Genomic DNA, 17,385 nt, shown 5'->3' on the forward strand with positions numbered 1-17,385 from the left:
ATAGTGAAGATGTAGGCTTTGTGTGTAGCTAGTTCTCCTACAATTTATAAAGCTTATACAGTTTAGCTTATTATTTATAAACTTTGTCACTTGGCTTAGTTGCCCACAGTATAAGGACATTTTCCTGGTAAAGACCCTTTATTCAAAGACTCCCCTTTGCCATACAATAGCCAAATGAGAGAAAGGACAAATATGTGCGCATAATTACTCTGCAGATGGTTACCAGCTCTTGCCATCTCATCTACTCACACACTGGATTTTTGCAGTGTTTCTAAAGCCCAAACCTAAGCTCCGCCGCTTGGGGCTGAAGCTGAAGTCTGAATTCCCCCAATGCAGGGACCCTTGTGGCATGGAGCTCTGGGTAATTGTCATTTGCGTCCACCTAATGCCAGCCCTGAAAAAGTGCAGGGCTACATCAATCTACTCCTCGGGAGAAAGACATGAAGGACTTAGATCTCTTTGGATGAAATACCTCAGATGCGAGTGTCAAATTTTCAGACACTGCTCTCTGAGTATCAATTTCTGTTATAGTATAGACTTTCCAATTTAATGCACAGACTCCCCAAAGATCAGCACAAGGAACTGAAGTGCCTGATAACAGAGGATGAGCCTGGGGCCTGAACAGCAATTGAAGCATGTTTAATACATCAAACAGAGCAACCAGATTGATGGCCTCTGCCATGGTGATGAGAAAATCTTCTCGGCTACAAGCCAAAGGACTTCTCATTCAAAGGCAATGAGCTCTTTAATAGTTGTATTTATGAGGCATTCCATATCTAAAAAGACCTTAGAGCCTATCAAAAATCTTTGGGATTGTATTTCCCAATCCCAAAAAGAAAGCAGCTCAGACAATAGTAACCATTTTAGAGACAGAGACGATATTGTTAGTATATCTACAGCAATGATCTTCAGACCTTCTGAGGAAGATGTAGCAATTTCACCAAAGGTTACCACAGCTTATTCCTCAGGTGCTCCCCAATTTGGGACTTCAGCAAAGAGCAGTTTTGATAAATACATCTAGGATGTGTCTACACTGGCATGATTTTGCGCAAATACTTTTAACGCAAAAGTTTTTGCATTAAAGTATTTGTGCAAGAGAGCATCTACACTGGCATGTGCTTTTGTGCAAGAGATGTGCTTTTGTGCAAAAGCATCCATGCCAGAATACTTGTGCAAGAGGGCTTATCCATGAGCGGGAGTGTCAGAGTATTTGTGCAAGAAGCACTGATTTCCTACATTAGAATGTCAGTGTTCTTGCTCAAATACTCGCGGCCAGTGTGGTCAGGTGGCAAGATTTTGTGCAAAAGCAATTGCAAGCAATCGCAAAAGCAAGACGCAGCCCTAGAGTCTAGCTTGATGACCTCCAAATCTTTCCAACCCTTTTGGTAACCTTCTTTCCTGTTTCCAAGAAGCCTGGGTTCAGATAACCTCAGACCAATGGGCCTCTACTATCATTAGGAAGGTGTATCATGTCCATTTTCTAGCTATTCCAGTCCCTTTTCCATGCTTCTCATCCCTCTTCAGGGATTCTTCACCAAAGACTGTTGAAGCAACAGGTGGATTCTCTCGTTCAACTGGGAGTGATGGAGGAAGTGGTCTCAGAATTTGGGGGAAAGAGATTTTATTCTCACTACTTCCTAGTCCCAAAGAAGAAAGAGGGCTGGAAACCTATCATCTGTCTTCATTGCTTCAGCACCTTCATGTGTTGCTTCAAATTCCATATGGTTACACTTGCATCTATAATTTCCCTTTAGATCTCATGGACTGATTCGTGGCTCCCAGCTTTCAAGAGGCCTCACATCTCAGTACAATCAGCTCATTGAAAATACTTGTGGTTCCTTTATGAACTCCATAGTGCCAGTAATGTTCACCAAAGTTCTAGCTCTAATGGCCTTCCATTGGAGAAGATAGGGATCTTGATGTATCTCCACTTAGACATCTGGTAAAGAGGAATTTTTCTCATCAATCGACTGACTCACTTTAAAGGACACAAGACCTCTTTGCCTTGCTTGGATTCAGAATTAATTGAAAAAAATCCACAGTGCTGATCCCAAGTCAGACCTTAGCATTTATCAAGCACTGTTAAGCCCCAGGCTTCTGAAAGGCATCAGACTAAACTCAGTTTCATGCCAACCCTATACTTATTCCAGCATCCCAGAAGGAACCTGCTGCAGACTCTTGGGGCACATGTTTGCATGCATATATGTCACATCACATGCCAGACTCCATCTGCATCCCTTTTAAGAGTTGTTGAGATCATTGTGTCTTCCAAAGAAGTAGAGCAAAGCTTGGGTATCCTTAATGTCTTGAGAAATCTCCTTATTAGAGTTGTGGAGGGATAAAACCAAGGTGTGCAGTGGACTATTCTTTTTCATGGCCTTTACTGACCAGGATCCTTTTAATAGACAACTCCACTAACAGTGAGAAGCACTTCTGAACCATTTAAAGGTCCAAGGGAAGTGGTATCCCAAGTCAGCCACCGTACACATCAGTGTTCTGGAACTTAATGCTCTCCAGCTAGTATGCAGAGCTTTCCTGCCCCATCATTCTCATATCTTTAATTTACCTGCATTTGCTCCTCTGCATCTCAGAGAAAATACAAAAGAGAAAATACAAAATTAAGCCATTGGTTTCAGACAGAGTTGAAACCAAAAAGCAATTTCAGGCAATTGGAATTCAATGATACATCTATGAATGAAACTTTCCAAACCTGTGAGGATGCAATGATGCATTCTAGCAGCAATATTTTCCCACCAGGATGATCTTTGTGACAGGAGGAAGTGAACTTGGGGGAAAGGAGACAAAATCTTTCTCTCATCTGGATTTAATGATACAGGGTAAAATTTTCAAAGGTGTTTAAGTCCCATATTCAAATGTGATTTAGACACTAGGTCACCTTAGTTCCATTAACTCGCAGTGACATTTAGGATCTTAGGTGTCTATTACTTTTGAAAGTGAGATTTAGGATCCTACATTTATTAGGTTCTTTTGAAAATTTTACCAACTCTCCTCTTAAATATATGGGTGTTTCTCCCCAACTGACAAATTCCCTTCCTATATGTATACCGTTAGTAAGTACTCTCTTACATGGAACTGAAAGCAACATAATATTTATATTCTGATTTATTTAAAGGATATAGGGCCCAAGTCATTCCTGAGATAATTCCACTGAGTTCAGTGGAATTATCTCAAGAATGAATTTGGCCATTGTCTGTGTGCCTTGTTAGCAACTGGCAATCAGCACTTTTTCCAGGGGAACTATATCCTTGAGTAAATCAGTGGACATGATAAGCATATTCATTATTGTACTATTGATCCCTACGTTTGGGGTGTAACTGAAGCCTGCAGTGAAAGCCTACATTTTTTGGCTGTTAGGAGTTTGAATTAGGACGTCAGTCAATAAGTGCTTTATTGCAGAAACCTGCTGAGCCTTTCTGGCCAGCATGTATGAAAACATATGTGGTGACTAAAGGTGGTAGCAATGAAATGAGACATTTTACAGTTATGTGTTTTTGGTAACTAAAAGTCTGAAATGCACTGATGATTTCATTGTAATTTGTAGCATCGGTAACAATGCTCCTCTGCTCTTATTTTCCAGCTTCGAGTTTTCAAATTGGCAAAGTCTTGGCCCACACTAAATATGCTGATAAAGATTATTGGTAACTCAGTGGGGGCTTTAGGAAATTTGACCTTGGTGCTGGCCATCATTGTCTTCATTTTTGCTGTGGTTGGTATGCAACTGTTTGGCAAAAGCTACAAGGAATGTGTTTGCAAGATCTCCAATGACTGTGAACTTCCACGCTGGCACATGCATGACTTCTTCCACTCTTTCTTGATTGTATTCCGAGTGTTGTGTGGAGAATGGATAGAGACTATGTGGGACTGTATGGAGGTTGCAGGGCAAGCCATGTGCCTTATTGTTTTCATGATGGTCATGGTGATTGGAAACCTAGTGGTATGTACATAATTTATTTTACAACAAATGATGCCTTATATGATAAAATGTGCTTTTAATTTTAACAGAGATGAACTAAAGATGGTTAAGACCTAACTTTAAAAAAATTAAACTATCCCAAATCATCTAATATTTAATCAAAATAAGGCATGTTAATATCATAACTGAACCTGGAATGTGAATTGATGACTCTGCGAACACTCTTTCACACATTTCTTATTGATTTATATAGAGCATTCTATACTAGGAATACTCCCTTCTGTACAGGAAGTGTAGTGTATATATTATGCCAGGATAGCTGGGTGACTGGCTGTCGCTTGAACGGGAGAAGACACATGCTGCAGCAGGTTCATGAGGTGGAGCAGGAGTTGTCTGTCACTACATCAGGTAGCAGGGAGCATCCCCAACAATGGGAGGGCAAAATATGACCTGAGGGCTGTATCTGGCCTGCCAAGTTGCCAGATCCTCAGCCAGGCTCCCTTACTGCCTTGCCTCCACAAACCTCTCAGAAAAGCAACCTTGGGGCCATGTGCATCTCTGAATGCTGCAAGCTTGGGGAGATGGGTATAAGAGGCTTCATGGGCTGCCTTACCCCTGCCCCAGCACAATCTGCAACTTGCAGCTCCCATTGGCCAATTTCTGACCAATGGGAGCTGCCTGTTTGCGGGACAGACAGCACATGAAGCACCCTCCCCTTCCCCTTGGGCTTGCAGTGTTCAGCGAGGCACATGTTCCCTGCAGCTGGATGCTCTGAGAGGCCTACAAGGGCATAGAAATTAGGGAGTCTGGCTGAGGAACCTGCTGGGCTGCTGGCTGGTAATCGCCCAGATTCTGTCCAGAGCCTGCCTGTAGCACCCAGGCCCTCCCTCCCTCAACCCATCCCTCTGCCCTCCCACCCTGCATCCCTGTGCCATGTAACCCAACCCTCTGTACCCCCGCTCTTGCACCTATACCTCCTCCCAGACCTTGAACTCCAATCATCTGCTTCAGGTCACTGCCCACTCCTTTACCTAAACTCCCTCCCAGACCCCAGACCCTCTCCTGCACCCAAACCCTTACCCCAAGCTCCCTTTTGCACCTAACCTCCATCCCAGACCCTCCACCTCTTCCATTAAAGTCATGGAAGAATACAGCCCTTGGAATGTCCCCCGCAAAAATTATTGCCCACATCTGCCCAACAAAGTAGTGACACTGAGCAGACTGGAGTGGCCACTTTCATTAGGATCTTATATACCTGCTTTGGGGTCACAAGGTTAGGCTCTTGCTTGTGGATTATCTGAACCCTTAGGACATGGAGGTAATAATCTCAAATGATTCTGGCTCCCAGCCCTCAGAACACTCCGGCTCAGGGATAAATCTTTAGTCTCAGAATGTTCAACACAAAACATTACATTGTATTAATATTATTTTGGTAGCATTTAGTGAGTATTATTTTTCTGATTTGTCATATTTATTTAATTAATAAACATCAAGAGTTTGCTAAGTACCCAGCCTAAGAAGCTGGGTGTGTGAGGGAGAGGGCAGGAAGAAATGTTCCCATCCCCCTGCTACAAAATGGCTGCACAACAGTCTCTTAATGGAGTAGCCTCTATGAGTTCTGAGAGAGTACAGCCCCCCCCCCTTCAGAGCAGAAGGTAGCCCTACTTTCACCCATCTCTTGGCCTCTATTCATATGCCCTCCCCTGCACCATGCACACTCCTGTGTAAAGAGCTCATACAGAGTGGGGTTCACCTTCTTGGGACTGGGTTTTCACCTTAATTGTCATCCAGCCAAGTGGGATTGTAGGATTTGCAACCTGAAAATGTTGTCAGAAAGAAATAGTACAATACAGCAGTAATGGACTAAGAAGAATGGACATTAGGCAGTTTGATAACACTATTAAATGTGAAGTAAAAATTATATAATTAAACATGCCATAAAGTAATTATTGTTATCACTTAAAAATAAGACATCCTGCTATGTTTTTTCCTTACTGTCTTTTAGGTACTCAACCTCTTTCTGGCCTTGCTGCTGAGCTCATTTAGTTCGGACAACCTTGCGGCTACAGATGATGATAATGAAATGAACAATCTCCAAATTGCAGTGGCAAGGATTCAGAAGGGAATAGATTATGTAAAAAGAAAAGTACATGAATTCGCCCAAAAAGCTTTTGTTAGAAAGCAAAAAGTTTTAGATGAAATCAAGCCTCTTGAAGATCTAAACAACAAAAAAGACGGCTGCATTTCCAATCATACTGTTGTAGAAATAGGTAAAGACCTTAACTATCTTAAAGATGGGAATGGAACTACCAGTGGTGTAGGCAGCAGCGTGGAAAAATATGTCGTCGATGAAAGTGATTACATGTCATTCATAAACAATCCAAGTCTCACTGTGACTGTGCCGATTGCTGTTGGGGAATCAGATTTTGAAAATTTAAATACAGAAGAGTTTAGCAGCGAGTCAGATCTAGAGGAGAGCAAAGAGGTAGGAGTATTTTATATTTATTGAGATAAACTGTGGGATTTTTCCATTTTAGCTTTGATTTATAACCCTAGTTCTATTCCTTTATAATAGCCTATACAATCTTGTAATGGTATATAAGAAATTCGATGGAAGGCTGCAAATTTCAAATGTGAAAGAAATAGAGTATTCTCTTGATTGTGACAACACCGATGCTTTTTGAAAATTAAGATTAATTTCTATTTTTTATTTCTATTTTATCAAGACAATTTAATAGTTGCAAAAGGTTCCAATTTTCTAGCCCAGGAAAATGAAGTTATTTGTACATGAAACAGAATGTGCAGCAGTAGTGCAAATTTCTCCTTAATTGTCTCACCAACGTGCCTTAGTATTTCAACATTATTCTGGAAGATCCATTTATAGAAATAACAGGCTCCATTCCTTTCAATTATTGACCTCTTTGAGACTGTCAAAAAAGAGTGCCAATAGTGACTGACTGTTTTCAGAATACAGCACCTGGATTCTGTACTATGACCATCAACCTATTTCAGAAACACCACAGAAGTGTCAACAAATGGTAAGAACCACCAAGTGTAGCAAATTAGTGACCTAGTGGGAAAAATCTCCAGAAGTTTCTTATCCCAAAGTCAATCATATTCATGCAGCCACCGAACCTTACCCTACAAGTATTGAGGCATTTGAATCCCATGCTTTACCCTGCCACAGATTAAAATTCCTTTTTTTCCCACTGTCTGTGTGAAATCTAGAACTCTTTTTTCCATGTAGAATAGTGATAGAAATGTAGCCATGCTAGTCTGGTATAGCTGAAACAAAATACAGGACTATGTAGCACTTTAAAGACTAACAAGATGGTTTATTAGATGATGAGCTTTTGTGGGCCAGACCCACTTCCTCAGATCAAATAGTGGAAGAAAATAGTCACAACCATATATACCAAAGGATACAATTAAAAAAAATGAACACATATGAAAAGGACAAATCACATTTCAGAACAGAAGGGAGATGCGGGGGGGGGGGGGGGGGAAGGAAGGTAAATGTCTGTGAGCTAATGGTATTAGAGATGATAATTGAGGAGCTATCTTTGTAATGGATAAGATAGTTAGTGTCAACAAAGACACATATGTCAAAATAATGGTTAGCTGGAGGACTTCTTAATCCAACTCCTATAACCCTCTTTTTACAAGGAGTAAGGGAAGCTGGAGGAAGAGTGCTCTTTCTCGAACTTTCTGCCACGTAGATGGCACCAAAAGCCAAAATACTCTATTTTGACTTAAGCTGCACAATTGACATTGCTGCTCACGTTGCATAGCTTATTTCAGCTTTAGCCCTCCTGTGTAGATGTGCCCTTGGGGTGTGTCTAAACTACACCCCTCTGCTGACAAAGTGATGTAGTTTAGACACATCGCTATTGCAAATGAATCAGGGATTTAAATATCCTGTGCTTCATTTGAATAAAAATGGTCGCCGCTTTTTGCCGATGTGGCACTTTGCCGGCAAAAAGTGGTAGTCTAGATGGGAATCGGTCAACAAGGAAAGCCTTTTCCGACTGATCCTGTAAACCTCGTTGCATGAGGCATAAGGGATTGGTCGGAAAAGGCTTTCTTTGTTGACTGATCCCTGTCTAGACTGCTGCTTTTTGCTGGCAATGTGCCACATCGGCAAAAAGCGGTGGCCATTTTTATTCAAATGAAGCGCAGGATATTTAAATCCCTGCTTCATTTGCAATAGCGATGTGTCTAATCTACATCTCTCTGTCGGCAGAGGGGTGTAGTTTAGACACACCCTTGGTGTCCTATATGTCCTAAGTGCAAAAATAGGACATATATCTGCTGAACTATTTTAATGTGCACTTACAAAGAAAAAGAAACATTCTCCCTCAAGCACCTTACAAGAGGTTTGATTGGTGCATCATTCCATTATGATCTATTTCAGAGCTTTTCACTGCTATGGGTGGACCAGCCAAGTTTATTACTAAGCTTATCAAAGTATTTCTAACACTGAGAGAATCAGTAATTATCAGATGACAGCAAGGACACAGGTTCTTTCTCCTCCTCTACCTAGATCATGTAGTTTCCCAGAATACTTCTGCTTTTTAAGCCTTCTATTTGTCCATGTTTCCAAACATATTCCTTGAAATAAAATGTTCACATTCCTCTTCACTTTCACACCTAACCACAACTATAGAGGTTATTCATAAACAACCATAAAGGCTATTCATATCAGAATTTTGGGGAGAAAGGATCATTATATAGCTCAAACTATGACTGAGAGTTGGTTTATTCTTGCAAACTTTCTGTGTTATCCTGATAAGTCACTTAAACTGTCTGTTTCTTGGTTTCTTCATTTGTAAATTAGGAATAATAATTATATAAATTACAGTGGTGTTGTCAGACTAAATTTATTAACTTGTGTAAAATAGAACCTTTCATATGAAGAATTCAATAGGATATCAAAATACTATTGTATTGTGCCTTATTTGTGTGCATTGACTATAATTGCAATAGTTACTATTGAATGAGTAAGGTTAAAAAAACTGTGAACATCAAAACTTTGAAATGGTGAGTAGTCCTAGTAAGGCCAAGAACATGTACTTATTGGTACATTTTTTAAAATCCCTCTCTCTCTCCATTTCCTTTTCTGAACTTTCATCCAAATCCAAGTAATTTTGTGCAAATTCCAGATTGGGATCCACAGATTAATGGAGGGGCTTTCCTTTCCTTTTGTCTGGAACTCTTGCTGGAAGCACTTGTTTAGGTATATCTCAGGCATCAAGTTGTGCTTTTGTGGTCTGTCCTTTGTTCCCAGGACTGATTCTCAAGCACTGAACTCTAAATATCCCTAAGGTTTCTACCAGAGTCTCTTTAAAAAAAACTGCTTTCTATATCTTTTCCTATAATATGAATTAAACTTAGATAAACAAACAATAACATTTATCTTCTCTTCAGAAATCTTGTGAAGGATTATATTTATGTATATGCTTTTCTTTTACTCCTCTAGGGCTTGAGCCTGCCATGGCTGAGCACTCTGGCACCAACTCATCTTTAAGCAAAAAGTTAAAGCACTTGTTTAAATTATTTTCTGGATTGAGACCAGAATGCTCAGCCCCTTACAGGATCAATCCCTTGCAAGGCTATACACAAGATAAGACAGGGAAAAGCCCAGATGATCCTAACATGCCTTTCTTGGGCTTGTCTCTCTTGACATCTCCTATACACTCATCCCAGTTCATTAACATTCAGATACATCCACAAATATTACATTAACATCAGCATATGAGTCTTTTGTTTTTCCATCTAGAGATCATTTGTTGGTCCTTCAGAAGTCTTCTGTTCCCTTTTATCATGTCTAATGAGTTTTAGTTAAACTTAGAAATGGGACTACTCACAAGATTTTCTTCAACATTTTATAGTAAGAGAGATTCTTGGCAAGATGCAGTAGTTTAAAGTTTCCTTTATTCACTTAAATTGCACCTGGTTTCCTCTGTTTATTCTTCTCAGGTTTATAAGTCTCATGAAGAAACTGTCTTTCTTCTCTGAGGGCTGGTCTATATTACAGCAGGAGATGGATCTAGGTTAAACAATTTCAGCTAGGTAAATAATGTAGCTGAAGTCAATGTACTTAGATCTACTTGCCTTGGTGTCTTCACTGTGTCATCTGGAGACACTTTCCCATCAACTTCCCTTGCACTCTTTGAGGTGCAGTAAGAGTCAATAGCAAAGTGATCAGTCACTCCCTTATCAATCAAACCCATATTGAAGACATGCTCTCAGACTAAAATTATTAGTTATTTCAGATTTATCCTGTAAGGCAGAAGATTGCTTTGTTTTCATGAATTATTTAGTAGGTCATTTTCCTCCTTTAAAATCTCCAGCTCTAGGAGTTTCCTTAACGTGATATTTAACAAACTATATGCCATTGCAGAAATATTCTTTATATTAGTTCCCCTTCAGTATAGTTCTTCTCGGTCATTGATATTTCTGCATCTGGAAAGTTAGTGAACAATGTTCACGGTAATCTTTTTCATCCTGTGCGCATTATTTTCCATCTGTGTATGGAATAATATATTTACATCACTGAGGCATGTGTGGATGTGCACTATCCAGTAGAAACATAAATCTAACTGTGAGCACTCTGTTAAACAGCTGGGCAGCATTGGAATCTCTCCTGAGCAGCCATACAAGTGCAGAGCTTGCAGGGAACACTGTTAGGGTGTATCTACACTGCATCTTTAGCTCAAAATAAGCTATGCAATTTGAGCTAGGCAAATTACATAGTTTATTTTGAGTTAATTTCAAAATAGTTTATTTAGTAACTAGCCAATTAGCCCATCATAAAACGGGATTTTCAGGTCTCTCTTCCACGTCCTATTCCCTTTCCATCTCGGTCTTTTCTCCTGAGCCTCTGGATTCTCGCTCTGTCTCTTTCTCTCTCCCCTCCTCCTACTGCCTCCCCCTCTTTCTCTCTCAGCTCTCCTCCATCTCCTGCCTCTCTCTCCATCTGTCTTTCTCTTCTCCTCCCCCTCCTGCCTCTCACTCTCTCTTTCTCTTCTCCTGCTCCTCCTGCATGGGGAGCGCAGAGCCCAAACAGCTGTCTGCACCACTTGCTCCCATGTGGCAGCCCAGCTGAGCAGCTTCCTATGAGCTTCAGCTGCCCCCCTGCACCGTTTCACTTCACCCCAACACTGATCCTGCAGCCTCCCAGTTGTCTTCCACCTCCCGCTCCTCCTCATTCCCCCGCCTTCCCCCCGGTCAGGGTCTGTTCATGGCCAGGGGGTGGGCCTGGAGCCGCTGTCATACCGCATGTCACCGCCCCACCCCCCTTTGCCTCCTGCCGTGGCATTCGGCTGACTTCTGCGCCGCTCATCTGGGCCGCCGCAGGGAAGCAAGCGGCGCAAGCAGCCACGGGGGTGCTCCCTGGGGACCGCGAACCACAAACAGCCACTTGCGCCGCTTGCTCCCCCGCAGCGGCGTAGCTGAGTGGCACAGAAGTCAGCCAAGCACCCCGGTGGGAGGCAACAGTGCCGCCCAGAGGGAACAGCCAGCATTTCAGCGTTACAGAGTCACAGACATTGGGCTACTATATATATGATTTGGAGCTGTCTACACAGCACTAAATTTAGAAATAAACCACAATTCCAAAGCATCCCTTAATCCTCGTGGAATGAAGTTTACAGGGACATAAAAATAGTGTGCCCATTATTTCAAAAAATATTTTGAAATAGTAGGCGCACTGTCAAGACACAGAATCGCTATTTGAGGATACTGAAAGCATCATAAAATCATAGAACTGGAAGGGACCTTGAGAAATTGAGTCCAGTCTCCTGCCCTCAGGGCAGGACCAAGCACAGCCTAGATCATCCCTGTCAGGTGTCTGTCTAACCTGCTCTTAAATATCTCCAGTGATGGAGATTCCACAACCCCCATAGGCAATTTATTCCAGTGCATAACCACCCTGACAGGAAGTTTTTTCTAATGTCCAACCTAAACCTCTATTGCTGCAATTTAAGCCCATTGCTTCTTGTCCTATTCTCAGAGACCTAGGAGAACAATTTTTCTCCCTCCTCATTGTAACACCCTTTTAGATATTTGAAAACTGCTATCTTCTCCCCCCTTAGTCTTCTCTTTTCTAAACTAAACAAGCCCAATTATTTCAGTCTTCCCTCATAGGTCATATTTTCTAGACCTTTAATCATTTTTGTTGCTCTTCTCTGGACCTCCTTGAATTTTTCCAAATCTTTGTTAAAATGTGATGAGGAGTCCTGTGGCACCTTATAGACTAACTGAAGTGTAGGAGCATAAGCTTTCGTGGGCAAAGACCCACTTCGTCAGATGCATGTAGTGGAAATTTCCAGAGGCAGGAATAAATATGCAGGCCAGGATCAGGCTGGAGATGACCAGGTGGATCCAATCAAGGAGGATGAGGCCCACTTCTAGCAGCTGATCTGGAGGTGTGAATTCCAAGAGAGCAGAAGCTGCTTTTGTAATTAGCAAGCCATTCACAGTCTTTGTTTAATCCAGAGTTGATTGTGTCAAACTTAAAGATGAACTGTAGCTCAGCAGTTTCTCTTTGAAGTCTGGTCCTGAAGTTTTTTTGCTGCAGGATGGCTACTTTTAGATCTGCAATTGTGTGTCCAGGAAGATTGAAGTGTTCCCCTACAGGTTTTTGTATGTTGCCATTCCTAATATCAGATTTGTGTCCATTGACTAACACGGCTACCCCTCTGATACTTTGTTAAAATGTGGTGCCCAGAACTGGACACATTACTCCAATTGAGGGCTAATCAGCCTAATCCCGAAATAGCACCACATACCATTAGTAAACTACTAGTTCTGATGGTTAATTCCATTTCTTAGGAATAATTAAGTTCTCTGTCCTTATCTTAAAGTCGTGTTAAACTTTTGTTAGATAAGGTAAGTGACGTAATACCATTCATTGGACTGACTTCTTCAGAAGAGCTCTGTACTAGCGCTTAAGTCTGAACCAACAAAGATTGAAATAATAAAATATATCATCTCATTCATCTTGTCTTTCTAGTATCCTGGGACCAACATGAAGGGTCATTCTCAAGAGATCAAATCATGGGACAGTTGATAAACATTCTAGATAAGGATTCTAGGTTCCATTCCCAGCTCTTTCATTGAGTCACTCTGGCCAGGAAACAAGACTCTCGCCTGTTTTTCCATCTATAGTATGGTTCTAGTGAGTCTTATTTCACAGGAGTATTGTAAGGTATTATTTACTATTGATTGCAAAACACCTTAAACCCCCCCCCCCCACATTAAAGGTATTGAAGATGTGTAAATTATTCTTAACAATTGTGTTTGGCCAGCCTTTTCCTTTCATCCTCATTCTTGAAGTCCATTTTTATGGCTTTTATATTTGGTGGGCAGGAAATATCCATTTGGACATAGCTTTGAAGTTTCCAAGGCCACGAGAGGGAGAACTGTTCCTAAATCTGTCATTAGCCCCATCAGTCAATTTGGTTAAAAAAAAATCCAATTAAATCTAGTTCACACCCCTCTTTGAGTGATTCTGCTATACTGTGAAGTCTATTATAGGGAAGAATGAGAACATTTCTGTTAGGCCAGCTCTACAGCAGCTCATCTTAAGATACGCAACTCCAACTATGCAGAATACATATCTGGAGTCAGCTTACCTTAAGCCTAGCTTGGTGGCATCCCCACAGCGAGAGGCTGACAGGAGCAAATACTCCCATCAGCTTTCCTTACTCCTTGCAAAAGGAGGAGTCCTGAACACTGACAAGGGTGCCCTCTGAGTTCAATGTAGTGAATGTTAACTAGACTCGCTAAATCGAACTCTGGAAGATTGATTATGGCAACAGTGATCTTCCTTTTAGTGCAGACAAGGCCTTAGATGACCAATATTGAGCCCTGTCTAAAGGAAGATTCTTAATGAAAGGAGACATTAATGATGAGCTTGTGGTCAGAAAAGAGACTGACAGCTTTGTTCAGTACATTTATGCTATTTTCATGTTAAGCTCCCCCACCTCCTAAATAGCTCTGCAAGACGAAATGTCTAGTGTGATGTCCTGGCTACATTGAAGATGATGGGAAAAGTTCCCATCAACTTCAGTAGGGCCAAGATTTTACTTCTGGTATTTTATAATCAACTTATTGATCATGGCATAGTCTACTGTATATATAGAAATAGTAATGCATCATGAAGCCATGAATATAAAGCCCTTGGAACTCCCTCCTTTCCTGAAGGCCCTACAGTGTGTTTAATATACCACAAGATAGCCAGCCTGTGATGGGGGTGGGGAGATAGTGGAGCATAAGGCAGAGAGCTGATGTATCATTTTTTAGATGGGGCAACTATAATTGCATACATTAGTCAAAGTATAGGCATACACTGCATTTATTCAGTGGCATTATATTTTCTATATTATTATCTATCCCTTTCCTAATGGTCTCTTTCCTATTTTGTTCGCTTTTGGGGGGAATGCTGCATGTTAAGTAGATGTTTTCAGATAACTATTTACAATGACTCCAAGAACTCTTTCTTAACAGCTAAATTAGACTCCATCATCTTATATGCATAGCTGAGATTATATTTTCCAAAGTGCATTATTTTCCATTTATAAACATTGAATTTCATCTGGCATTTTGTTGTCCATTGTTGTCTGAGTCCTTTGTAACTCTTTGCAGTCTGCTTTGCACCTATCTTAATAAATTTTTTATCACCTGCAAATTTTGCCCCTTCTTTGCCTACTTTGCTTAAGAGCTTTTGGTGAGAGACCTTCTGAAAGGCTTTCTGAAAGTCTACATATACTATATCCATTTGATAACCCTTGTCCCCATGTTTATTGACCACCTCAGAAAATTCCAGTAGATTAGTGAGGCATGATTTCCATTTGCAAAAGCTGTATTGACCCTTCCCCAGTATATCATGTTCACCCGTGTATCTGATAATCCTGTATTTTACTATGGTTTCTTTCAACCAATTTGCCTGGTACCGTTTCAACCACTCTAGTCTAGCACCTTTGGGACCTGACTGGTGTCAAACAGAGAATTTTCTGAACTACATGAGGTCAGCATTGTCTAGCCACATTAACAATGCTTCCACTGCTTACTGGGCTCTTAGAAGACATTTAGGGGTAAATTAGAGCTAGATAACAGCAATAAACACTGAGATCCAGGACTGTTGGTTGTAAACAAACTTTATGGGACCAAGGGAAAATTAGCTTTCTCTGCAATGGCCCTATCCTCCTTGAATGCTCCTTTAGCATCTCAATCATCTAGTATCTCTGGTTGTTTGATAGTCTTCCTGGTTTTTGTGAACTTATCAAGCTTTTGCTGTTAGGTTTTGTGTATATTACTAATTCATTGTTGGGCTGTCTATTTATACATTTACAGTTGACTTGCCAGGGTTCATGATACTTTTGATTTTCCTTGATAGGATTTAGATACCAATTATTAAAAGCTATCTTTTTGTCTCTATCTGCCTCTAATAAATGTGTTCATCTCTAAGGTTCCTTAGGACTTCTCATTGTTTTTTCAGATTCAGACTAACAGGGTTAGCCCTCTGAGACTCCTTTACTCTGTTATTTAATCATAGATTGTGCTCATCCCTTTGCCACACAAATAGGACAATTACATATATAGGGTTACTAGTATGGGTAAGAAGTATTTACATCAATGAGGGTTTGCAGAATTGGGCCCCAACTTACTATCACATAATCTATTGGTGTTCTGGCTCAATACAGCAGCCACTGAAGACAAAAGGAATTTTTTCATTCCTTTGTTGAACATTGACTCTACCTGTTAGACATTATGGCAATAGATGCTATAGAAATAGTGATCCATTCAATTTCTCTCAAAAGTGTAGGTTTCAGGATAATAATTTTACCAAAAATATTCATCTGATATTTTTATAATTCCTAATATGAAAGCAGGCATCTTGTAGAGCTATTGTAATCATGTTATAATGTATTTTTAATTTTAATCAGGATTAAAAGGTCTAAAAAGCTTTATTATTTTATACTCTTACCCTTCTTTATATTTCTTTGAATGTACTTAAAATAAATGCGTGAAGTCTTTAATCAATGAATATGTATAAGAGTTTCCAGAGGAGAAAAGCAGAGATAGTTGGTATCTTGAACTTCATTTCCTACCATTCTTACTTCTCACAGGCATAAAATCAAGCTGGATCAATCAAGAATGCAACTTTGGTACTTTTTTAACCAGGCAGAGCAACGTATCACCAATTTTACACAGGTTACCTAAGCAAGTTATAAATATATATGATCATTTATCTAATGGCTATTGACTGGCCTGCATGCTACTCAGCTATGTTTCTTGCCCATCCATTGCAATATAGTAGAAACATTCAAAACTGCTCTTTGCTGAGTCATTTGACTCACATCACCGCATGGTCAGCAAGATTGGCACCCCCAGTATTTTATGAATGAAATGCTGACTTATCTATGAGCTTTTTAATAATATTCTAACAAATTTTTGAAGTGCATGCTATGTAAGTTTTCCAGTTTTGATTATAAAGTTTTGGGACTTAGCTTTGAAATAGCTCAGGTATAAGAGGAAGCAAGTAGAATATGGTTTATCATAAAAATAAAAAGGAAGCCTTTTAATCATCCCAGGAGTATGTTATATTGGTAATAGAAAGCTGTTTGCTGTATTGAAATTTTCTCATACTATCATATTTTCATTTTTAATTAAGGTAATTTGAAATTCAAATAATCATCCACTTGTGCTTAATTGTTTCTTTATGTTTTTATTTTTGTATAAATATTTGTTGTTCCTTAAATCTTGTATAGGCTTTTTAATTATTATTTACTATATCAAGCAGTAACAGAAGCACCATAGCATAAATTTTAATTTAACTGATATGTTACCGTCATCTGGTAAAACAACTTACAGAAAACTGATATTCTGTCAATCAAACATTTGGAAACCAGTTCTGCTCGCTCTCTCTCTCACACACACACACACACACACACACACACAGGAGAGATGGAGCTGACACACACACACGAGATGGAGCTGAGAACAAATTCTAACCCATTTTGTTCATCTTGGAGCCCTTTCATTTATACAAGGAGTTTGCCCATCCTAAAAAAAGGCAAAAAAATCTAAAAGTGTTAAAACTTCCTGTTATGAGAAAGATGAACATATTTACATCGAGTAAAATGAAAATTCTGATCAGAAAGATATTATTGACTTTGAACCAAGCGATCTCCCCATTTTTCCACCCTCCATCTCACCTATTCAGCATTACTATACTGTCACAAAGCAATATTATGGTGTAGTCAACCTGTAACATTACAAAATGTTATATCAGCTGAGGAAAAATGTGGCTATTGACTACAATAGAGGTGGTAAAATTCTGTGCAATGAAAAACTTATCTGACAACTGTCTCTGTTTTTACAATTAGGTATTTACCCACTTATAGTCAATACCCACTAATTTGCTGTAGTTGTGATATCCCATT

At 40.0% G+C, this 17,385-nt stretch overlaps 1 protein-coding gene across 1 annotated transcript in view; it reads left to right on the forward strand.

Annotated features, from left to right (window-relative positions):
• The window catches only part of LOC102446022 (sodium channel protein type 2 subunit alpha), a 113,749-nt gene that overhangs the window by 59,934 nt on the left and 36,430 nt on the right, over nucleotides 1-17,385 (forward strand). The window contains exons 16-17 of the mRNA XM_006137325.4: nucleotides 3,599-3,955; nucleotides 5,940-6,419. Coding sequence (XP_006137387.1) covers nucleotides 3,599-3,955; nucleotides 5,940-6,419 — 837 coding nt within the window. The remainder of the gene's footprint in view (nucleotides 1-3,598; nucleotides 3,956-5,939; nucleotides 6,420-17,385) is intronic.

Source organism: Pelodiscus sinensis, chromosome 7, assembly GCF_049634645.1.
Source record: "Pelodiscus sinensis isolate JC-2024 chromosome 7, ASM4963464v1, whole genome shotgun sequence".
Classification (NCBI taxonomy): domain Eukaryota; kingdom Metazoa; phylum Chordata; order Testudines; family Trionychidae; genus Pelodiscus; species Pelodiscus sinensis.